The sequence below is a fragment of the Fringilla coelebs genome (assembly GCF_963513975.1).
Source record: "Fringilla coelebs genome assembly, chromosome: 2".
NCBI lineage: Eukaryota > Metazoa > Chordata > Aves > Passeriformes > Fringillidae > Fringilla > Fringilla coelebs.
Window position 1 is genome coordinate 586,695 of NC_140029.1, and position 23,481 is coordinate 610,175.

At 60.9% G+C, this 23,481-nt stretch overlaps 1 protein-coding gene across 4 annotated transcripts in view; it reads left to right on the forward strand.

Moving 5' to 3' along the window:
• STIM1 (stromal interaction molecule 1) overlaps positions 1-19,767 on the forward strand; it is a 74,642-nt gene extending 54,875 nt beyond the window's left edge. Inside the window, exons 10-13 of one of the 4 annotated variants that reach the window (XM_084226001.1) lie at positions 1,624-1,859; positions 4,274-4,354; positions 8,417-8,483; positions 16,689-19,767. In XM_084226001.1, coding sequence (XP_084082127.1) covers positions 1,624-1,859; positions 4,274-4,354; positions 8,417-8,483; positions 16,689-17,238 — 934 coding nt within the window. In that variant the 3' untranslated portion in view covers positions 17,239-19,767. Of the gene's footprint in view, positions 1-1,623; positions 1,860-4,273; positions 4,355-8,416; positions 9,351-16,688 lie in introns of those variants that run through there. The other 3 variants (XM_084226003.1, XM_084226000.1, XM_084226002.1) reach the window with 3 other exon arrangements.
• The last annotated feature ends 3,714 nt before the right edge of the window (positions 19,768-23,481 follow it).

The window sequence follows — 23,481 nt, forward strand, 5'->3', positions numbered from 1 at the left end:
CTCAGAGCCCCCCAGTGCCACCCCTGCCATGGCAGGGACACCTCCCACTGCCCCAGGCTGCTCCAGCCCCAGTGCCCAGCCTGGCCTTGGGCACTGCCAGGGATCCAGGGGCAGCCCCAGCTGCTCTGGGCACCCTGTGCCAGGGCCTGCCCACCCTGCCAGGGAACAATTCCTCATTGCCAAGGTCCCACCCAGCCCTGCCCTCTGGCACTGGCAGCCATTCCCCCTTGATGTTATCCCCGGGTACTCCAGCTGCCGCTGCATTTTTTAATTGCTTTATTCTGGAAATGGAATGAAAAGAGTCTCATGTTTCAGGATGACCCCAGCTGACCCTTACATCTCCCCCTCCTATTGATACTATGTAGACTTTTTAAATAGTTTTGTTAATTGTTTGTTGAATGTATTGGAGTAAACAAGGTACTATGATTAGTAGTACAACTATAGTACAACTCTTATGATGACTAAAATGTATAAATTAATTGGTTTTTTTGCTTACAACGTTAAATTTTATTAACTAAATCAACTATTTAACTAAGTTTTATATCAACTTTAATTTTTGATACACTTTAGTTAAAATGTTTTTGTAAATAGATTCTGAGTGATTAGATAGATTTTTTTTATATATATACATTTTATATACATAAAGATATACTTATATATCTTTATATAAAAATATATACATTTTATACACAAAATATAGGATTATATTATACGATATTATAATTTATTATATTATATATACAATATCTATGTAAATAATTATATATAAATATATACTTTTAAGTATATTTTATATACATTTTTAAATTAAAATATATATTTAAAGTATATATATATTTATATTTATATATTTTAATATTTATTTTAAAACCTTCACAGCTGTATATTAACAAAAGAAGATCACTTGTAGTCTTGTTTTGTAAGAAATCCAAATGCAGCCCAGGTGGTGCAGGGCTGTTCCCCCAGGCAGTGCAGGGGCTGTGTCCTCGGTGGCTGCCTGCATTGTCCCCGTGTGTCCTGTCCCCAGGCAGTGCAGGAGCTGTCCCCAGGCAGTGCAGGGGCTGTCCCCAGGCGGTGCAGGGGCTGTCCCCGGTGGCTGCCTGCATTGTCCCCGTGTGTCCTGTCCCCAAACAGTGCAGGAGGTGTCCCCAGGCAGTGCAGGGGCTGTGTCCCCGGTGGCTGCCTGCACTGTCCCCGTGTGTCCTGTCCCCAGGCGGTGCAGGAGCTGTCCCCAGGCAGTGCAGGAGCTGTCCCCAGGCAGTGCAGGGGCTGTCCCCGGTGGCTGCCTGCACTGTCCCTGTGTGTCCCCGTGTGTCCTGTCCCCAGGCAGTGCAGGAGCTGTCCCCAGGCAGTGCAGGGCTGTGTCCCCGGTGGCTGCCTGCATTGTCCCTGTGTGTCCTGTCCCCAGGCAGTGCAGGGGCTGTCCCCGGTGGCTGCCTGCATTGTCCCCGTGTGTCCTGTCCCCAGGCGGTGCAGGGGCTGTCCCCAGGCAGTGCAGGAGCTGTCCCCAGGCAGTGCAGGGGCTGTGTCCCCGGTGGCTGCCTGCACTGTCCCCCTGTCCCCAGGCAGTGCAGGGGCTGTGTCCCCGGTGCCTGCCTGCACTGTCCCCCTGTCCCCCCGCAGACAAGCGCTGAGCGAGGTGACGGCGGCGCTGCGGGAGCGGCTGCACCGCTGGCAGCAGATCGAGCTGCTCTGCGGCTTCCAGATCGTCAACAACCCCGGCATCCCCTCGCTGGCCTCGGCCCTCAACATCGACCCGGGCTGGATGGGCACGCCCCGGCCCAACCCCTCGCACTTCATCATCACCGACGACGTGGATGACCTGGACGAGGAGCTGGTGTCACCCATGTCCATCCAATGTACGGCACCCGGGGGACGGGCCGGGGGGATCCCTGGGAACGGGCCAGCGGGGGCTGCGGGGGCTCCTTGGGGCTGGGGGAGCTCCCTGGGAATGGGGCTCTGGGGGCTCCCTGGGAATGGGGCTCTGGGGGCTCCCTGGGAATGGGGCTCTGGGGGCTCCCTGGAAATGGGGCTCTGGGGGCTCCCTAGGAATGGAGGAGCTCCCTGGGAATGGAGGAGCTCCCTGGGAATGGGGCTCTGGGGTCTCCATGGGACTGGGAGGGGTTCCTGCAAATGGAGGAGCTCCCTGGGAATGGAGGAGCTTCCTGGGAATGGGAAGCTCTGGGGGCTCCCTGGGAATGGAGGAGCTCCCTGGGATTGGAGGAGCTCCCTGGGAATGGGGCTCTGGGGGCTCCCTGGGAATGGAGGAGCTCCCTGGGAATGGGAAGCTCTGGGGGCTCCCTGGGAATGGAGGAGCTCCCTGGGAATGGAGGAGCTCCCTGGGAATGGAGGAGCTCCCTGGGAACGGAGGAGCTCCCTGGGAATGGGGCTCTGGGGTCTCCACGGGAATGGGGGGCTCCCTGAGAATGGGGGCTCCCAGGGAACAGGGGCAGTGTGTGCTGGGGTTGGGGGCTGTGGCACAGAGCAGACCTGGGTCTGTAGTTCACCTGTATCAGGAGGGAATCCTTGATGCAAGGTGGGGTTTACATTCCCAAAGACCCCAGCTGGTCCATCAGGGTCAGGAACATCCCTAGCAGGCCAGGCCCCGCTGCTGGGGTTGTTTGGAGCCTGGCAATGCCAGCATGACTGGTAATTTAGAAATTGTTAATCACCATTTCATTCTATCTGTGCTCTTCTGGTCAGCTCAGTGATTTAAGCATTTACTAAAAACCCCAACCAAAGGCATGGGTAGACATGGCAGTGGGACAGGAAGAGGGATTATCCCCATGTCCCCTTGGCCTGAGCACCTTTTTGGGATTGAAAGGACTCAAAGGTGCCCCCTCCTGAAGCACAGCTGGACCTGTATCCTGCAGCATTCCAGCTGGGAGCAGCACTCCTCCAGCCTCAGGAGCCTGTTCAGCACTCCCTGGAGCACAGGCTGCCCCAGTTCCCAGCTCTGTGCAGCCTTGGGCTCGGCCAGGGGCCCTCCTGTCCCTCTGTGTTGGGGACAGAGAGCATCACCCCCAGGGCGGCTGTCCCTGCTCTGCCAAGCCCAGACCCCACAGAGGGAGGGCTGAGCATGGATCCCCCTGTGCCTGTGACCCCCCAGCTGCTGGAATTAGTGTCACTGGGCTGGGTGACAGTGTCACCTTCTCTGCAGCAGCTGGGAGCCAGCCCTGGCTGCTGTTCTGCCTGCAGCTGGCCCAGGTCCTGCCTTGCTGCTCCCAAAAGGCATTTCCCAAATAGTTTCCCCTTGGGTAGAGCAGGGACAGGGCCTGGGGGTGCAGGAGCAGCTCCTGGCAGGGCACTTTCATGGAATCATGGAATCACAGAGTGGATTGGCTTGGAAGGACCTCAGAGCTCACCCAGTGCCACCCCTGCCATGGCAGGGACACCTCCCACTGCCCCAGGCTGCTCCAGCCCCAGTGTCCAGCCTGGCCTGGGGCACTGCCAGGGATCCAGGGGCAGCCCCAGCTGCTCTGGGCCACGCTGGACAGCTTAATCCAAGCCAGGGCTGTGTGGGGGAGCAGGAGGGAGCAGCAGAAGGGTCTCAGGGCTGGCACTGTGTGCTGCAGGAGGTGCCCACTGGGTCAGGGCAGGGGCCAGGGGAGGCAGAGCCTGGAGGCTTTGGGTGGGGCAGGAGGAATGGGGGTACCTGTGTGTTCCCAGGGCTCTGCAGACCTGGGGGCTGCAGCCACAGTTTGTGGGATCAGCTGTGCTTGGGGACATGAAAGCTTCAGGGAATAGAGACATCCTGCTCCTTTTCATTATCAGTTGCCCTCAGAATCGAGCTGGACATCTCTGATAAAGCCCTGGCCCAGCCCCAGCTGGGCACTGATGGCAGGGATGCTTGGACAGTCCCAGGTGACAGCTGAGGACCTGAGCTGGGCCAGGTGTGAGCCTCCAGCCCCAATTTTAGCCTCAGCTTCTTGGCACTTGAGATACCTTGAGGGAGACATTTCCAGGGAGCACTTCCAGGTCCATCGTCCCAGAGGGGGCAGAGAGCCTGCCCAGCCTCCTGCCCACCTGTCTGCCCACCTGCCTGCCCCCTCCTGCCCCCTCCTCCCTGCAGGTGATGCACCTGTAGCAAGCACTGGGCACTCCAGTTCCCGAAGCATGGGAGCCTTTCCCTGTAGGATTTCCTTCCTTTGTGTACAAACCCTGCCTCAGGAGAGCGGTGTTTCTCCTGGCCAGGTGTGTTGTGAGGACCCGTGGTGCTTCTCCCAGTAAATCCCATCTCTCTCTTTCCTGTTCCCCCCTGGCTGCCCCCCAGATGCAGCCTGGCTTTTCGGGCGCAGGTTCAGCGACCGCTCCTCGCTGTCCTCGGAGGATCAGTCCCTCTGGAAATACCCTGGTTTGGTTCTCTTCAATTTTATTCTCATTTTTTTATTCTGCCCTCTGGCCTTTTTCTGGACTAAAATGCATCCACCGGTTTTCCATCTTTCTGGCACAGGAACTAATGAATGTATCTGTCCTCACTGAGCCATCGCCACCTGCACTAACCCCGGGAAGAGTCTGGTGGGATGAAGAAGAATCTCAGCTGCAGCTCCCACGTGCTGCTGGGTGCAGTTAGGGAATCTGGGGGCTTGGACTCACTCCATTTTACCCCTGAGGTGGAGGTGAAGGAGCCAGCGAGGCCAGGAGGAGGTGACAGCATTCCCTGCCCCATCCCACCTCCTTCCCATCCCTCCCCGCAGGTGCTGTTGGTGCTGTGTTCCCTTAGAATCCCTAAAAAAACTGAGCAGGGCCACTCTGAGGGAAAGCTGTCCCTGGAGCCCCAGTGCCCTGGGGGTGGCACACAACCTCCAGGCCTTGGCTCCCTTTGGAAGCCTCCCCTTTAGAGGGAGACAGAGCAGGTGGATGTGCCAGCCTCGCAGGGAGGGCTTTTCCTTGGGCTGGAATTTGGGGAGTGTTGGTAGAACGTGTCTGGAGGGAAGTGGTGGGTCTGGGAAGCCAGGTCCCAGCCTCTGCTCCAGAGCTCATTGCAGGGTAAGTCTTGGAGAAGGAGAGCACGAAGGTGGGAAGTACTGAATTGGGAAATGAGGAGTGGAACACCAGGAAAAAATGGGGAATCCTTAGGGAAAAAAGTATGGCCCAGGGAACAAAGAAACCTGTAGCAGAAGCTCATCACCCCAGTGAGTTACTCTGCAGTCACATCCCTGTGAACCCTCCAGAGTGAGATTCCCAAACTGAAATTGCAGCTCTGGAGCTGAAAAAATAATCTTGCAACAGAATAGAGGGTGTAAAATTCCAAATTCATGGATGGGCACTGTAGGGAGCGAGGAGCAGTGGGAAGGACTGGGGTTCACCCTGGGGCTGTGGAAACAGCCAAGTTGCCAGAATTATTCCTTCTTATTCCTTCATCCACTGGAAATATGTCCCTGTGGATCTTTCAGTCCTGCCAGAGGAGCCCTGTGTGTCCAGCTGGGATTTTCCAGAGCAGGGATTGCTGGTTCTTCCATTCCCAAAGGAGCTCTCCTCCTCCTCCATTTCTGAGCTTTCCTGTCTCTGCATCTTTTTAACCCATTTGTACATTAATTTCTTATGCACATAAGAAATCCTGAGCAATCCTGAACACCTTATCTCCTGCCAAAGGAGGATCATCTTGTGTGGAATGACAGCAAGGGGATGGAATGAAGCCAGCTGGGGATGGGGCTGCAGCCCTGGGATCCTGCTTCCCATGACGGAGGGGAGCATTCCCAAGGCTCCAGGCAGGGGAAGGGGCCTCCCCGGGCTCTGGGGGTGACCCTGGGGCCAGGTGTGGGGCACAGGCAGCTGCTCAGGGGTTGCTGGGCTCCCCTTCCAGCCAGGTGTGACCGCAGGGCTGGAGAGATCCTGGGGAGCTTTGAATTCAGGATCTGGTGCTGGGGCTCCAAAGGACATTCCCATGTGGTTCCCCAAACCAAGGGGAATTGGCAACCAGAGGAGAGTATTTCTCAGGTGGAGGGTCTCTCTGATCAGTCACAGTGGTCATGGAACAGGCTGGGAGCAGGTGAGGCCACTCTGGGGCCAGAGTCACCAGGTCAGGCAAGGAGGAATGGGGCATGAATCCCAGAAAGTCTGGGTTGGGAAGGACCCTAAATGCCACCCAGTGCCACCCCTGCCATGGCAGGGACATCTCCCACTGCCCCAGGCTGCTCCAGTCCCAGTGTCCAGCCTGGCCTTGGGCATTGCCAGGGATCCAGGGGCAGCCCCAGCTGCTCTGGGCACCCTGTGCCAGGGCTGCCCATCCTGCCAGGGAACAATTCCTCCTTCCCAAGATCCTCAACCCCAGTATTTTCAACCAAACAGGGAACTGCCCCTGGATCCCTGGCAGTGCCCAAGGCCAGGTTGGACATTGGGGCTTGGAGCAGCCTGGGGCAGTGGGAGGTGTCCCTGCCATGGCAGGGGTGGGAAGAGATGGTCTTTAAGGTCCCTCCCAACCCAATCCCTGTATGATTCCACGCTGCCAGGGCTCTGCCCCTGGTGCTGCCCCTGCACAGTGAATCAAGCAGAGCTGAGCTCTGGGAGCAGAGCTCCAGGTGCCAGCACTGACCCGCTCACCTGAGGCTCCTGCTTTGGGCTGTGCAGGTCCCACCCAGGCAGCAGGACTGGAGCCATGAGATGGCTGTGGGGGTGGAAGGGCCCTGGAAGTGCCCAGTTCTTGGCTCTCCAGGAGCCGGGTGGTGGCTCCGGGTGGGATGAATCACGTAGCCGCTCTCTGCGTCAGGCAAGATGCTCAGATAAGGTGTTCAGAGGCACCTGCATCAGCAATGGTGGAGTTTTCCGTGGGCTGGGCATTAATCCAGCATGTTCAGCACCAGCTTAAAGCTGCTTTTGCATTAAACAGGCCTTAACTGCTGGCACGAGGTGGGACAGTGCTGGTGGTGCAGGAACAGGGGGATGGTGCTGCTGGGATGGTGTCTGTGGGACTGGGATGGTGGGATGGTGTCCGTGGGACTGGGGTGGTGCCAGTGGGAAGCGGATGGTGCCAGTGGGGTGCTGCTAATGGGGTGGTGCTGCTCTCATGGTGCCAGCAGGCCAGTGCCAGTGCTGGTGGGGCTCTGCGGGTCGGGCTGTGCCCTCACTCTCTGCTGGCAGAGCTCCACAGGCCAGGCTGGGCTATGCCCTTGCTCTCTGCTGGTGGAGCTCTGCAGGCCAGGCTGGGCTGAGCCAGGCCATGCCCTCGCTCTGTCCTGGCAGAGCTCCGTGGGCTGAGCCAGACCATCCCCTCTCTCTGTCCTGGTGGAGCTCCACAGGCTGACCCAGGCCATGCCCTCTCTCTGTCCTAGCGGAGCTCCCCAGGCTGAGCCAGGCTATGCCCTCGCTCTGTCCTGCGGAGCTCTGCAGACTGGGCTGGGCTATGCCCTCGCTCTGTCCTGGCGGAGCTCCGTGGGCTGAGCCAGGCCATGCCCTCTCTCTGTCCTGTGGAGCTCTGCAGGCTGGGCTGGGCCATGCCCTCGCTCTGTCCTGTTGGAGCTCCCCGGGCTGAGCCAGGCCATGCCCTTGCTCTGTCCTGTTGGAGCTCCGCGGGCTGGGCTATGCCCTCTCTCTGTCCTGGCGGAGCTCCGTGGGGTGAGCCAGGCCATGCCCTCTCTCTGTCCTGGCGGAGCTCTGCAGGCTGGGCTGGGCTATGCCCTTGCTCTGTCCTGGCAGAGCTCTGTGGGGTGAGCCAGGCCATGCCCTCTCTCTGTCCTGTTGGAGCTCCCCGGGCTGAGCCAGGCCATGCCCTCTCTCTGTCCTGGTGGAGCTCCCCAGGCTGAGCCAGGCCATGCCCTCTCTCTGTCCTGGCGGAGCTCCGTGGGGTGAGCCAGGCCATGCCCTCTCTCTGTCCTGTTGGAGCTCCCCGGGCTGAGCCAGGCCATGCCCTCTCTCTGTCCTGGCGGAGCTCCGTGGGCTGAGCCAGGCCATGCCCTCTCTCTGTCCTGGCAGAGCTCTGCAGGCTGGGCTGGGCCATGCCCTCGCTCTGTCCTGTGGGAGCTCCGTGGGCTGAGCCAGGCCATGCCCTCTCTCTGTCCTGTTGGAGCTCCCCGGGCTGAGCCAGGCCATGCCCTCTCTCTGTCCTGGCAGAGCTCCCCAGGCTGAGCCAGGCCATGCCCTCTCTCTGTCCTGGCGGAGCTCTGCAGGCCGGGCTGGGCTATGCCCTCTCTCTGTCCTGTTGGAGCTCCCCGGGCTGGGCTGGGCTGTGCCCTCTCTCTGTCCTGTTGGAGCTCCCCGGGCTGAGCCAGGCCATGCCCTCTCTCTGTCCTGGCAGAGCTCCGTGGGGTGAGCCAGGCCATGCCCTCTCTCTGTCCTGTTGGAGCTCCGTGGGCTGGGCTATGCCCTCTCTCTGTCCTGACGGAGCTCCCCGGGCTGAGCCAGGCCGTGCCCTCTCTCTGTCCTGCCGGAGCTCCCCGGGCTGGGCCGTACCCTCACTGTGCCCCGTGTGTCGTTGCAGCTCCGGCCTTGCCCAGCACAGTCCGGCAGCGCCTGGTGGAGCCGCAGCACGGCCACGGATCGCAGAGGTTGGTAGAGAGTCTCGTGCCGGGGCAGCCCGAGGCGGGCCCCGTGGCCCCGCTGCGGGCGGGCCGAGTGTCCCTGCGCCGAATGCACAGCCTCACCTCCGGACAGTCCTTCGGCTCCGACCCGCCCGGCTCCAGCCCATCGCCTGCCTCCACCTCCTCCACCTCCTGCTCCTCATCCACCACCACCGCACCTGCTCCTGCTTGCCATGTCCACCCTATCTATTACCATCACACCACCTCTTATTTCCTCCAGATGGATTCCATCCCCGACCTGCCCCCTCCTGATGTCACCTCTGGAGTTCGCTGTCGCACTGGGAGCTTTGGGTATATTGCTGTTTCTTTTCTAGCTGCCTCCTGCCTGCCGTGCCTCGGAGCTGATGCTTGCTGGGGTGCTCTTTCTCTCACCTTCCTCCCGCCCTTTTCTTTTGGGCCTTTGTTCCACGATTTATCCACTTTTGTTCCTTCCGCTGCTCTCCCGAGCCGCTGGAGCCTCTAAGGAGGATTCCGTGGGCCATCCCCACGCCCATGAGCTCAGTGGGGGCGTTCCCGAGGTGCTCTGCTGTTGTTTTACTGCAGCTGAGCAAACGAGAATTCCCAGGTGGTCAGTATTCCCTGAACACGGGGATGTGAGGAGGTAACAGAGCTGATCACCGAACCTGATCTGATTTGAAGCCTGGGCCTCCCTGGGCTCCTGACAAGTGAATTGCAAAGGGAACGTGATGGGTGGGGACCACGAGGTAGCAGCTGGAGAAGTCTGGGATGGTTTTCAGAGGTGCTAGAGTGGCAGTTCAGGAACGTGTTCTGGAGTGACTCTGCCTCTGGTCTGGTAGGGATGAGGAACAGGCTGTTTTGGCTAGGGCATGTCTGAGGAGGGAGCTGGAGCTGCTCCTGTTGGCTTTAGCTTGGTCCCTTTCAGTTGGCTCTTTGGTCCATCCTAGGGCCTGGTTATCCTCCGTCCCTCAATGCCAGAGCTGTCCCAGTTCATGGTGCTGGTGGCAGGGAGGAGCAGGAATCCTGCCTGGTGCTCCAAGGGGGCCCTGACAGCCTGACAGGAATGCTGTGTGTCCCAAGCACAGGGTCAGGCTCCTGGGGTTGCTTTCTCCCAAGTGAGATCCAGACATCCTGGTCCCATCGGGCCAGGGGTGCAGCCAGTCCCAGGGTGTTGTGTCCCTGTGGGATCCCCCTGGGGCACTGGGATGTGCGCTCGTGGCCTCAGCTGTGCCAGGCACTGGATGCAGGCAGTGGGGAGGCTGTGATGGACCAGGGAATCCTGTCCCTGCCAGGTCATTCCATCTCTGTTCCATGCTCTCTCCATGGCAAAATTAAAACCAGTCTGCTGATCCTCAGTACTGAGGAGCAGACTGCTGGGAGAAGGCTGGAAGTCTCTGGGTGAGGCAGAGGAGAGGGGAAATGTCTTTCCACCATCATTTCTCCAGGCAGGGAAACATTCCCAGTCACCACATCTTCACCCATCCCAGCACAATGTCCCATTCTCCCCTTACCTGTGGGTCCCTCTGCCCTCAGGTGCTGGGATCTCTCCTGGCCTTGTTCACAGTCTCTGGCTGGGATGTTCTACCCCCTCCCTGCCCTGTGTGTTTCCAAGCTGAGCAGCCCCAGGCACATTCTGGAGTCTGGAATACCAAGGGGGAAATTCCTGCACCTGTTTCACAATGGAAAATTAAAGAGCAGCATCTCAGTTAATTCAGTAATGGTTGGTTGGGGATGATGAGAAGCAGTGTAATTAATTAACTCCTACCAGTGGGAGCTCAATTGCAGCTGTCCCAGTTGGACTGGTAAAAGCTGGGAATGCTGCTGGTCCCTGCTTCCATTGCCTCCCTGACTCTGCAGGAGGGAGTGCTCATCCTGGCAACCTGGGGCTCATGTCCTGTGTCCAAAACAGCTGTTCAAATGTGATTTATTTCCACTGAGACCCATGGCACGTGGAATTCCTGCCCAGGACAAAGCCTGAGTCCCTACAGACCCCCTGAGAGTGGCAGAGGGAAACAGGATCCAGTGTGGGGACCCCAGGAAGGGAAGGGGACGGTGCCAGAGGAGGGAATAAGTGGGACCTGCCCTGGTCAGCGTCCAGGTGGTCACCACTGGGTGCCAGCAGGACTGCCCTGTCCCTGCTCCTGTGGCTAAGCCCAGCTGGTGATGCAGGAGAAGGGATGGAGTCAGAACCTCCCACCTGGGACTTGCTCCAGCTGCACCTCAGCAGGCAGCTCCCCCACCTCATCATCCCTGCTCAGCCCAGCAGCAGAAATGAAGAGTTGGGTGCCCAAGGATGTGGGTCTGTGGTGTGCTGATAACTTTTATCCAGCTGCATCATTAGCAGACCCTGCTTTGATGCATCCCTAAAAGCGCCGCTGCCGGGCCAATGGATTGCTGCCCCTCCTTGATACCCCTGCTCCTGGAGGCCTTTCCTTACATCCCTCAGCCTCCACACTGGGGAGCCTCAGAAAGGCCTTCCAGGGAGTCACTGCAAGGAGCAGAGCAGAGCCCCAGAGAGTCCTGGCTCCCTTGGTAGGAGGAAAGTGCCACCCTGGCGCTGGGGGCTGCTGGAGCTCTTTAGCCTCTCGCACATCCAGCAGAGCCAAGGCTGGGCAGAGCTCGCAGGAGAAGCCTCTCCAAGGAGCTGCCCCCGAGGAGTGAGGCTGGGGATCGCTGTCTCCGGAGTCCTGCTGGGGTTATCCTGGCAGGGAGCCTCTCCCTCAACTCCTCACTCTCTGCTTCTCTTTTGCAATTGGCTTCAGAGGATCCGGCGCCAATAAGGTCAGAGCGGTTCTGGGCCGGAGGCGGCTGCGGGATCGGGGGGTCCCCGGGGGGAGAGGGGCTGGAGGGGCTGTGTGTGCACAGGGGTTTCTGCTGCCAGTGCCTGCCTCAGGTGGATCAAACCCACGGAGATGGGAGCGTAGCACCAAATGCCCATGCCCAGGCCCTTCTCCAACCAGGAAGGGAGGCGGCAGCCAAAGCTCAGGGAAGGGAGAGAGTCGGGAATCCAGGGAAATGAGTAATTCACAGCTCTTGCAGGGTGGAAGGGAGGAAGCTGCTGTTGGGTGTGCATTGAGGCTGTGCCAAGCTCAGCCCCACAGCAAATTTGGGACTTTGCCTTAAGAAAAGCCTTGGTCCCTGGTGCCGCACGCACGGAGCCGAGGGTGCTGCGAGAGCCAGGCACAGAGGGATGAGGCAGCCAGGGCTCTGTGGCTGCTGGAGCACACCCAGGGCAGCTCCTGGGCCATGCTGGGCTGGACCCGAGTGGGAACACCCAGAGAAATCCTTCATGGGCTGCAGGGCTGGGGAAAAACAGGTGTTTGTTCTCCATCCTCCGGCTGCTCCTCCCCTGCTCCTCCTCCACTCCCAGGCTTCCTGTACTCCAGGCTTTCCTTATTCCATGCTTTGCTCTCTGCTTCTTTTGTTCACCATCCCCATCTCTCCTCACCCTCCCTCCCTCCCTCCCTCCCAGCTCGGGTGGATCCTGGTGGGGTGGGAGGGAGCCAGGAGGAAGCAGATCCATCCTGCCTTAGGCAGGGTCACTCTGTGGAGGTGCTGGAGTGCCTGGAGCCAATGACAAGAGCAGGGAACACTGCTGGCATGGAGGAAGGCTCGGGCTCCCAGGTATTTCCCTATCCAGTTGCTGCTCTGTGGTTTCCTGGAGGGGTGAACTGTCAGGGGCTCCTGCTGCTCTGCAGAAACACTTCCTCTGATCCCTTCCTGGGAAGTGACATTGTGTCATCAAGGCCAGCCTCTCCTGGGATAGCTTTTCCTCTTGAAAGTGTGCTGGAACAGTTCCAGGAGCATAATCCTCATCTGGGGTGATGGCAGTATCCTGGGAATGCTCTTTCCTCCCTGTTGTCCTGGCATGGACTCAGGAGTGTCCACTTGTCTTGCTGCCTCTGACCCAGCCAGTGTGATCCCGGGAATCCTGTCCCTGCTGTTGTGCACTTCCTTGTGGGAACCACCAGGGAAAGGCTCATTTGGGGCTGAAGAAAACCCCAGAAATTCCTGGCTGCTGGTGTTCAGCTCCCAGAATCGGCCTGTGGGTTCCCCAGTAGGGAATGCAGGAGGTCCCTGTGTCTGTGCCAGGTGTCCCTTGGATTGTCCCTGCTGTGGTGGCTGTGTCCTGTGTGCCGGGATGTCCCCACAGCCTGGCACAGCAGGGTGGGCACTGCTGCTGCTCTGGTGGGTGCTGCTGTCACCAGCTCTTCCCTGTGTCCTTCAGGAATATATTCCTGACTTACAGCTGGAGAGATTGTGTCCAAGCAGAGTTGGAATATTTGGGAATTGTGATCTCTTTGGCATCAGCTCCTTCAGCCCTCCTGGATGAGCCCAGAGGGATGAACTGGGGCTCCCAGGAGGTGGAACCCATGTGGTGCACCCACTCCAGGGTGAGGATCCCAGAGAACAGCCGCACCAGGAGTAGGGACACGGACCCTGTGCTGCAGCCAGAGCGGCCCCAGGAGGTGACATGGTGGCCGTGGTGTCACCGAGGCCCTGCCCAGCTCCTGCAGTGTGGGACCAGCTGTCCTGGGATCGGGTTCCCACTCTGCTCTCTGGGCAGAAGATCCTCGTGGAGCAGAGCATGGCTCTCCATCTGCTGTCGTCCTTTGCTGCACCTGCTGCCAGCACTGCAGGGCTGCTTTGGTCCCTGCTGCACTGAAACCTGCCAGGCCTGCAGGAGAGGGAGCAGCTCTCCAGCCCAGCAAGGAAAATTCACCCTCTTCACACATCCTTGAAGTCTCCTCAGTTGGAAGAAAATGCATTTTCTCCTGTATTTGCTGCCCTCTTGCTGTTTGAAAGGATTTCTATCGCGGACCCTGACCCGGATCTCTCCCTGTGGGGTTGTGGCAGCCAGAAGGGACGGGCTGGATTTCCTGGAGAAGAAGATTCCTTGGTGGAGCTGGCGCACTGCCTGTGAAGGGAGCGGGTGTTGCTGTGCCCCCATCCCCAGCCAGGGCACGTGGGGTCCCTTGGGGCTCCCACCTCCTCCATGAGTCCAGAGTGGGCCCTGCATTCCTGCCAGGATCCAATCCTGCCTGGCCCTGACCCGGCCTCTGCCCAGCACCATTCCCAAGCCAATGTTGTGCCCACAGCCTGGCTCCTTCTCCAGCCCTGCTGGGGCCCAGCACTGGCTGCTCCGGCCTTGGACTGGTGCCAGCCCCTGCAGCCAAAGGCTGCTTTGTTCTCCTGGAGAGGGGCACCTTCCAGGGATTTGTGGAGGACATAAACCCCTGGAACTGAGTGTTCTCAGCCAGGGCTCAGCATTTGCAGGTGAGGGCTTCTGCCACCTTCCCTGGGAGAGGAGTGTCTAGGCAGGAGTTCCCAGCAGGAGTTCCCCTTTGCCCATGTGGTAAGCCATGAGTAGAAACATTTGGGAAAGGCAGGAGATTCCTGAATTCCTTGAAGGAGCTGGAGGCTGCAATGGCAGTGACATTGTCAGCAGGCACTGGCAGCATCCCGAGGTGTCCCAGCCCAGGGGTGTGGGTGTGTCCCCATTTTGGGGGTCAGCTCCAACACCCTGAGTTCAGCCCCATGTGTTCTGTGGCTGCTGCTGCTCCCCAGTTATCCCAGTTACCCCAGTTATCCCAGTTAGTTATCCCAGTTATCCCAGTGACAGCCGTGGGCCACCAGCTGTGACAGTGACCTTCTGCAGTATCCGCTGGTGGCCCTGGGAGCTCAGTGGCCCCAGGCATGTGATGATGGCACTTGTGTCCCTTGGAGGGGCTCCAGCTGCCCACTCAGAATCCGCTGGGATCTCACACCACTGGACTGTTCCCTTCTCCCAGTGGCTCGCCCGGGATGTGGCTCAGACACCAGCCAGGCTGGGCTCCAGGCAAGGACAAGGACAATGCCAAGCAGTGCCCAGGGCTCTTTGCTGCTGGGCAAGAGGAGAGATGAGGTGTTCTGCACAGCTGGGCTCCCCCAGTAGATCCAGGGCTGAATGCCAGCCACCCACAGGATCCCCTTTTCCTCTGTGTGCTCCCTGGAGCTGCTGAACGAGGGCCCAGCTTTATTCTGTGGGATCTGTTAAAGGAATGCTCTTGTTCCAGCACGAGGAGAATGTTCTGGGCCTGTCCCAGCTCCCCCTGCCAGCACAGCCAGGACTCCAGCATGTGCCAGCACTTTGTGGAGAGCAGTGAGGAGTGCCTTCCTGGGAGGCCAGGACTGGGACCAGCCCTGGGAAATGTCATCAGGGACAGGGATCCTGGGCAGCCCCACCCTGGCAGTGACACGGAGCTGGTGTTGTGGGCACACCCTGCAGGGAAGGGATGGAGCATCCAGAGGCCCCTGGACAGGCTGGAGAGCTGGGACTGTGCCAGCCTCGTGCAGCTCAGCAGGACCAAGGGCAGGTGCCTGCAGCTGGCTGGGGGCAATCCCAGCACAAACACAGCCTGGGGAGAATGGACTGGGAGCAGCCCTGGGAGAAGGAGCTGGGCATTGGTGGGAGAAGCTCCACAGGCCCTGGCCATGAGCACTGGGACATGAAATCCCTGTGCCCTGGGCTGATCCCACAGGGTGGGCAGCAGGAAAAGGGGCATTGTGCCCCCACAGGTGAGAGCCCACCTGCAGAGCTGCCCCAGCCCTGGGCCCAGCCCAGGGAGGAGCTGGAGCTGCTGCAGAGAGCCCAGAGGAGGCTCCAGGAGGAAAGGCTGGCACAGCTGGCATTGCTCACCTGCACAGGAGAAGCTTTGGGCTGAGCTCAGGGTGGCCTTGCAGGGCCTGGAGGAGCCCCAGGAAACCTGGAGAGAGACAATTTCCAGGGGATGCAGGGACAGCACACAGGGAATGGCCTTGAACTGAAAAATTACAGGTTTAGATCAGATATTAGAAACAATTTCCTCCCTGGCAGGGTGGGCAGGCCCTGGCACAGGGTGCCCAGAGCAGCTGGGGCTGCCCCTGCATCCCTGGCAGTGCCCCAGGCCAGGCTGGACACTGGGGCTGGAGCAGCCTGGGGCAGTGGGAGGTGTCCCTGCCATGGCAGGGCTGGCACTGGGTGGTCCTCTCAGTTCCTTCTCACCCAAACCAGTCTGGGATTCCTGAACATCTCTGCAGTTCTGCCTGGATGTCTCCAGCTCTACTGAGGTTTTCCCTTGTCTGGCCGGTCTCTTTGGCTTCCTCCAGGCCGATGGTGATGGTGGTACATTAGGAGATGATCTGGAGGCTCTGTGCAGTGCCAGGTGGGTTTGGTGACCCATGTGCAGGGGTGTGTGCCAGGAGCAGAGATCGGGGGGCTCCAGGGTGAGGGACAGGTCAGCACCTCCCTCCCATCTCTTCCCACCCCTTCTCACTTCTCTTCCCCTCGCTCCTTTCCTTTCCATTTGCCTCCCATTCCGCTGCTCCCTCCTGTGCGTGGGCAGGGCTGGGGCCCCTCACCCATCCACTGCCCGGGGGCAGCTCCGCCCGTGCCCTGCGGTCGGCGGGCAGCACCAGAGCCCCCGGCCCGGCACCTGCGCAGGGGTCCCGGGGAGGGGGGCCAGCAGCATCCAGCCGGGAGGAGCGAGCTGTGACTTGTCATTTCCCTCGTCCTCCTGCCACCCACTCTCCAGAGGGGCTCCCGGAGCCCCGTTGGCCGTCACCGGTAGGCACAGGCTGGGCACAAACCACGTGCAGCGGCGGGGCTGGGCATGGCTTTGTGTGGCACGGCCGAGCTCTAATTCCTCCCGCCGGGATTAGAGCTTGGCACCGGCTGCGCCGGGCTCGGGCAGGGGCGGGGGGCTCGGGGTCGCGGGTGCACACACGGATGAGGCAGGGCTGAGGGACCCTTGGGGAATCTGGGGGGACACAGGGCTTGGGGCGAGCTGGGATCCCTGGAGAGGGATGGATCCCATCACAGACTGAGGGATCCCCCTGGGATCCATGGGGAGGGATGGATCCCATCACGGACCGAGGGATCCCCCTGGGATCCGTGGGGAGGGATGGATCCCATCACGGACTGAGGGATCCCCCTGGGATCCGTGGGGAGGGATGGATCCCTTCCCGGTTCTGTGTCCTCGCTCCCTCGAGCTGCTCGGGGTGAGCCCCCGGCCCGGGTATCTCCGACCCTGGGGCACAGAGAGGGGCAGAGCCGGGGCCGGGTGGGCAGGGGCTCAGTGCCAGCCTCTCTCGGGGTCATTGGGGTTCCCTCAGCCGCTGCTGCCCTCCGTGTGTGCGGGGCCGGGCCGGGCCGGGCCGGCACTGACCCCTCTCTCTCGGCGCTCTCCACCGCAGAGATTTAACTCGCTGCGACTCCGACTCCTCCATCCCGCACCTGAGCGACCACCAGCGTATCCCCAGCTCGGCGCCCAAGCTGCTGGCTGCCCGGCCCACGCTGCTGACCAGGTCCATGGAGGAGGCTGTCCCCGGGCCCCCGGGCCCCGGCGCGCCCACCCACAACGGCGGCAGCCGGCACGGGGAGCCCTCCGCCCTGGCGGCTTTGCAGGAGCGGCTGCCCGAGAGCCCCATGGCGATGAAGAAGATGATGACGGTGAACCACGGCATGGAGAAGTCCTCCAGCCTGGGGGAGATCAGCCACCCGACGGCCGGCAAGCCCAGCCACTCGGATTCGTCCCGGTCGCACAGCCCCAGCTCCACCGACCCCGACACCCCCTCCCCCATCTCTGACTGCCGGCCCAGCGGCGCCAGGAACACCCGCATCCCGCAGCTGGCCGCCAAGAAGAGCCCGGGGGACGAGGACAGCAGCCTGACGGGCGATGAGGTTGACCTCGGCCAGAGCAAGAAAAAGTTCCCCCTAAAGATCTTCAAGAAGCCCAAGAAGTAGGGGGGGAGACCCCCGGACGCGTCCCGCCGGGCCCGGGGCCGGCCGTGCACCGGGAACGCAGCGCGGCCCCGGCACCCCCCGCACCCCGAGTCACCCCGGCGCCGGCACGGGAGGAGCTATTTAAACTTATTTATTTCCTCATCTCCGAGACGAGAAGCGCGACGCCGCCGGCTCCCCGCGAGAAGAGCCGCCCCTGCCCTCCCTCCGACCGCTGCGGTCCCGGCTTTGCTGTGCATGGCTTCCAGTTACTCCTGCTCTGCTCAGCCACGCGGCCTTTGGGTTTGGTTTCAATGTGGTTTTATTTTTTTTAATTTTATTTTTTATTGTTGTTATTAATTTGTTTTCCTGCCTCCTCCGACTTTTGCACAGGCTGAGGGCGGGCCGGGGCGGCCCTGGCCGCTCCGCGCTGCCCCCGGGGTGACTCCGGTCGCAGCGGTTCTCCCTCATTTCTCCGAGTCACTTTCCCACCCCGGCCCCTCGGCTGCGCCCCTGGGAAGGGGATCCCCTCCGAGCGGCTCTCGCTGCGCAGGAGCAGGGGAGGACTCTGCCCTTGCCGGTACTTGTGTGCTCCCGGTGCCCACGGCCGCCGGGGGCCGCGGGGACGGGGCTGTCCCCGCACCGCTCTGCCCGGTGCCTGGGAAGGTCGGGACACGGGGCGGGAGGGGCCCACGCCTGTCCCCGGCTGTACTTCCCCGGGCACCCTCCCCGGTGCCCTGCCCTGCTCCGAGCCTGCCGTGCCTGGGACCCGGCTGAGGACCCTGGTGACAGGGACACTGAGGGATGGGCCCTGGTGACAGGGACAGTGAGGGATGGGCCCTGGTGACAGGAGCAGTGAGGGATGGGCCCTGGTGATGAGGGACAGTGAGGGATGGGCCCTGGTGATGAGGGACAGTGAGGGAAGGGCCCTGGTGACAGGGACAGTGAGGGATGGGCCCTGGTGACAGGGACACTGAGGGATGGGCCCTGGTGACAGGGACAGTGGGGGAAGGGCCGTCCCGAGGGGTGTTGGTGCAGAGCCCAGCCAGCCGCCACATCCACACAGGGAGGAGAGGGCTCCTAGGAGCAGGTCCCCTGTCCCCATGTCCCCTGTCCTGGCTGGTCAGGGCCAGAGGGAGGGACCAGGACACAGTGGGGCTCTCCAGGGCAGGGGACAGGCTGTGCCTGGGGGGCAGGACCATGACAGAGTCCTCCCCTGGCGGAGGCTGGGTGCTGGGGGCTCTGTGACCCCCGAGGGACACAGGAGGCTCACACAGGCAGTGTCCCCCTTGCCCTGAGGCCACACGCCAGGGTGTCCCTGGCTGTGCCAGCCTGACCTGGGGCCTGACCTGGGGCTCAGTCCGTCCTGAGCCGCTCCCAGGGGCTCTCCCGTCCTCCCTCAGCACATTGTGGGTCACATCCTGCTGCTCACAGCCCCCGGCTCACCTCGGCGTGACCCCAGCACAGCCTCAGCCACTGTGGAGTCCCCACTGAGGGCAGCAGCTGTGGCTGAGTCCCACTCCCTGCAAGGGCCGAGCCTGTCCCGAGGGATGAGCTCTGCTCCATCCCTGGCCCCTGCCCCACCCCGAGGGGAGAGCCCTGCCCCATCCCTTGCTCCCCTTTCCCAGCTCCTCCAGGAGCATCCCCCAGCCCCGGGGCTGCCAGGGGAACCCCCAAGCCCCCTCCCACCCCACTCGAGGTGGCTCCCTGGCACCACATGACCCCCCCCAGCCCGGGGTCCCTGTCCTCAGCACCCCCTCCGTCCCCAGACCATCATACCACATATCCTTGGGGGTGGGCAGGGGCTGAGGCAGAGGAGGATGCACGATGGGGGGGAGGAGGAGGAAGAGGAGGCCAACAGCCCCCGGGGCCTCGCTTTATGCCAGAGTAATATATTTGTGTCTTGACAATTCAGGAAGGGCTACAAAGTTGTTTTTTGTTCTGTAGGCGGGAGTTAAACGGTTTCACTGTTGCTTTGGGATAAATGAAAAATTCCTCTCAATAACTTTAAGTGCCTGCATTTCCCTGGGGATGGGGGGACGCGCTCGGCCCCACAACAGGGCTGTTGCCTGGGCACCCCGATTCCATGGGCACCCCAATTTGTGGGCACCCCAGTTCGTGGGCACCCCGATTCATGGGGACCCCAGTCTTTGGGCACCCTGATTTGTGGGCACCCCGATTCCGTGGGCACACCGATTTATTGACACCCCGATTTGTGGGCACCCTGATTTATGGGTACTCCGATCTGTGGGCACCCCAATTTATTGGCACCCTGATTTGTGGGCACCCTGATTTATGGGTACCTCAATCTGTGGGCACCCCAATTTGTGGGCACCCTGCTGTCACAGGCAGGGCCACCAGGAGTGGGGCCAGCGGGGTCGGGGCCAGAGCTGCTTGTGGTGGCAGAGACCTGTGGATGCTTCTGGAGAAGGGGTTAGGGATCTACCAAATGGCAACTGTTGACACATCTGCCAACTCTTGATTTAAGGTGGTTTTTGTTTTTTGTTTTTTGTCATTTCATAAAACTTTTCAATCCAATAAAGCATGTAGTCTATTTTACGAGCCCATGGCTGCTGGTCTCTTCTTGCAGCCCTTGCCAGGCTTCCAGCACAGTGGGGTCGGGGCACTGGTGCCAGCTGGGGATGTGTTCCTGGCCAGGTCGGTGGGGACAGGGCAGAGGGACACCCCCTGCATCAGGGCCCTGCCATCATCCTCTCCCATGGGAATTGGATCCACAGGCAGAGAGGATCCACGCTGGGGACATCCTGTGACTGCCACTGCCATCGGGACACTGCTGCTGGGACAGGCAGGGACAGGGACAGCCTCCCCCAAACTGCTTCAGGAGATGGGACAGCTCCATGGGCAGCGGGTCACAGAATCCCTGGGTTGGAAGAGACCTCCAAGACCATCGAGTCCAGCCCAGCCCCACCAGCTCAGCTGAGCCCTGGCCCCCAGTGCCACATCCAGGCTTTGTTAAACACACCCAGGGATGGGCACTCCACCACCTCCCCGGGCAGCCATTCCAGAACTTTCTCACCCTTGCTGCAAAACCTTTTCCCTGCTCTCCAGCCTGTATTTCCCTTGGTGCAGCTCAGGCTGTGTGCTCTGGCTGTGTCAGTGCTGCTGCAGACAGAGCCCAGCCCAGCTGAGCACAGGCACCTTTCAGGAGCTGTGCAGGGCCATGAGGGCAGCCCTGAGTCTCCTTTTCTCCAGGCTGAGCACCCCCAGCTCCCTCAGGGCTCGTCTCAGGGTTTGTGTTCCCTCTCCAGCCTCGCTGCCCCCTCTGGATGTGCTCAGTGTCCCAAGGTCCTTCCCAGACTGAGGGGCCAGAATAGGGTCCAGCTCCCCGAGTGCCCCAGAGTCACCTCTGAGGTGCAGGACATTTCCAGGACAAACAATGGGATCCGTGGGTGGCATCAGCTGGGCTGGGGGACAGCGATGGCACAGGGGCAGCAGCAGCCATCCCGTGGGATGATGGCACAGGGGCAGCAGCAGCCATCCCAAGGAGGATGACACAGGGGCAGCAGCAGCCATCCCGTGGGATGATGGCACAGGGGCAGCAGCAGCCATTCCATGGGATGATGGCACAGGGACACAGGGACAGCAGCAGCCATCCCGTGGGATGATGGCACAGGGCAGCAGCAGCCATCCCAAGGAGGATGACACAGGGGCAGCAGCAGCCATCCCGTGCCCTGGCAGAGCCCTGCCATGCCCATGGGCATACCTCTTGTCTCAGCACACGCTCCCCGGGGCAGACCCCGCTCCCTGCAGCCCCCGCTGCCCGTGTTTACACTGAAAAGCAAAAAAGCACATTTTCCAGGGCAAAATCAGCGTTTCCCCAGCCCTCCCAGCCCGGCCTCTCCAGGGGCAAAGCTCCCCACAGCCTTGGGCTTCATGCAAACCCCGCAGCCCCTGGAGGGGCTCCTCATTAGCCTGGCGCTCATTAACACTCATTAGGGTTGGCTGCCTCCACGCGGGCATCCAGGGGATCTCCAGCGGGCTCAGCACAGCCAGGCAGGGCTCAGCACACCCGGGACAGGGCTCAGCACACCTGAGCAAGGCTCAGCACACCTGGGCAGGGCTCAGCACACCTGGGCAGGGCTCAGGACAGGTGGACAAGGCTCAGGACACCCAGGAAAGGCTCAGGACAGGTGAACAAGGCTCAGCATTCCTGGGCAGGGCTCAGGACACCCAGGCAGGGCTCAGGATAGTTGGACAAGGCTCAGGACACCCAGGAAAGGCTCAGGACAGGTGGACAAGGCTCAGCACTCCTGGGCAGGGCTCAGGACACCCAGGCAGGGCTCAGGATAGTTGGACAAGGCTCAGGACACCCAGGAAAGGCTCAGGACAGGTGGACAAGGCTCAGCACTCCTGGGCAGGGCTCAGGACACCCAGGCAGGGCTCAGGACACCCAGGAAAGGCTCAGGACAGGTGGACAAGGCTCAGGACACCCAGGCAGGGCTCAGGACACCTCTAGGGCAGTGGCACCCGCGTGTCCCTGCCCTGCCCTTGGCACTGGCAATGGCTCTGTCCCCAGCCCTGCCAGCAGGGAGTTTGGGCAGGGGTAACGTCTCCCTTTCGCTGTGGGAGCAGGGCCCGGGGCTCCTGGCAGGGCTCAGAGGAGGTGCATGGCTCTGGTTCCTGCCCGGGGCGCTCCCGTGGGAGCTGTCCCTGGGAGCACCTAGGCTTTCCTTTCCTCTGCAGCCACCTCAGAAATGAGCCAGCTGCTCCACCTCCTCCTGCTTTCAGAGCAGGGGAGCAAAACTCAGAGGAGAGCTGAGGGCAAACGTCTGTGAGTGCAGCTGGGGCTCCAGCCAGCCCAAAATGGCATTTGGGATTATTTTCCTTCTGTAGGCCCTTTTCCAGTAAAACAGAGGCACCAGCCCAGCTTTATTCCCATTTCCCGGTCAGTTCCAAACATTCCCTGTGTCCTATCTTTGGGTGGGGGGGGGAAGGGGGGCACTCTCCGGACTCTGAGCAGGACCAGGCTCACCTGGTGCATTGGGCACCTTCCCACCCACCCTGGGGGCTGAGGAACCCCCAGTGGTATCCGGCTTGGAGTCTGAATGGAACCAATGCCCTCACCTTGAAGGGGACAGAGGCCTATCCACAAGCAATAAAAACCTGGATTTCCAGCCCCTTTAAGCCCTGGGATGTCTCTCTGAGCCCCTCAGGATCAGCCTCAGCCCAAGGGTTGATGGTTCATTGTCCGGTCATGGAGCAAACCCCAACATTTCTGGTGTGGTGCCACACTTGGCTGCCCCTCCTGTTCCCCCCAGTGAGGGGAAAAGGCACCTCACAGGCTGCAAACCACAGACAGGAGGTGTTCCCTGCCAGCCTGGGCTCCTCAGTGGCACAGGGACACTCAGAGCAGGACTGGGGAGGAACTGATGGTGTCTGGGGATGGGTTCTGCAAAGGAACCTCAGCAGGGCTTCAGTGCTGCTGCCCTGAGCCCCCATGGGACCTGCAGATCCATGGACTGGGTTGGGTCGGGAAAGACCCTAAATCCCCCCCAGTGCCCCCTGCCATGGCAGGGACACCTCCCACTGCCCCAGGCTGCTCCAGCCCCAGTGTCCAGCCTGGCCTTGGGCACTGCCAGGGATCCAGGGGCAGCCCCAGCTGCTCTGGGCACCCTGTGCCAGCCCTGCCCACCCTGCCAGGGAACAATTCCTCATTGCCAAGATCCCACCCAGCCCTGCCCTCTGGCACTGGCAGCCATTCCCTGGCTCCTGTCCCTCCATCCTTGTCCCCAGTCCTTCTGCAGCTCTCCTGGAGCCCCTTCAGGCCCTGCCAGGGGTCTGAGCTCTGCCTGGAGCCTTCTCCTCTCCCGGTGAGCACCCCCAGCTCTCCCAGCCTGGCTCCAGCCCCGTGGCCCCTCTGGGCTCTCTCCAGCTGCTCCTGCTGTTGCTGTCCCAGGGCTGGAGGCTCTGCAGGTGCAGCTTTGCTGCTTTTGGGACAGAACTTTCTGTAATTTAATCTCTTTGCTGCTCCTGTGCCCTGGGCCCATTCCGCAGCAGAGCCTCAGACTGTTCCTGTGCAGTTGTTCCTTGGACACCTCCAGGGACGAGGACCCCTCCACCTCCCTGGGCAGTGGGATACAAAGTTTAATCACACATTTCACGCCTGGGCCTTGATTCAGGGTAATTAAATTTAACATAGTTACTGTTTTGGCGTTTCAGGACGAGCTGTTTTGTCCCTCGGCGCGCTCTGTCTTTGGCGCCCTCAGCCCCGTCCTGTCCCTCCGGCTCCTCCCCGGCGAGGGGGGG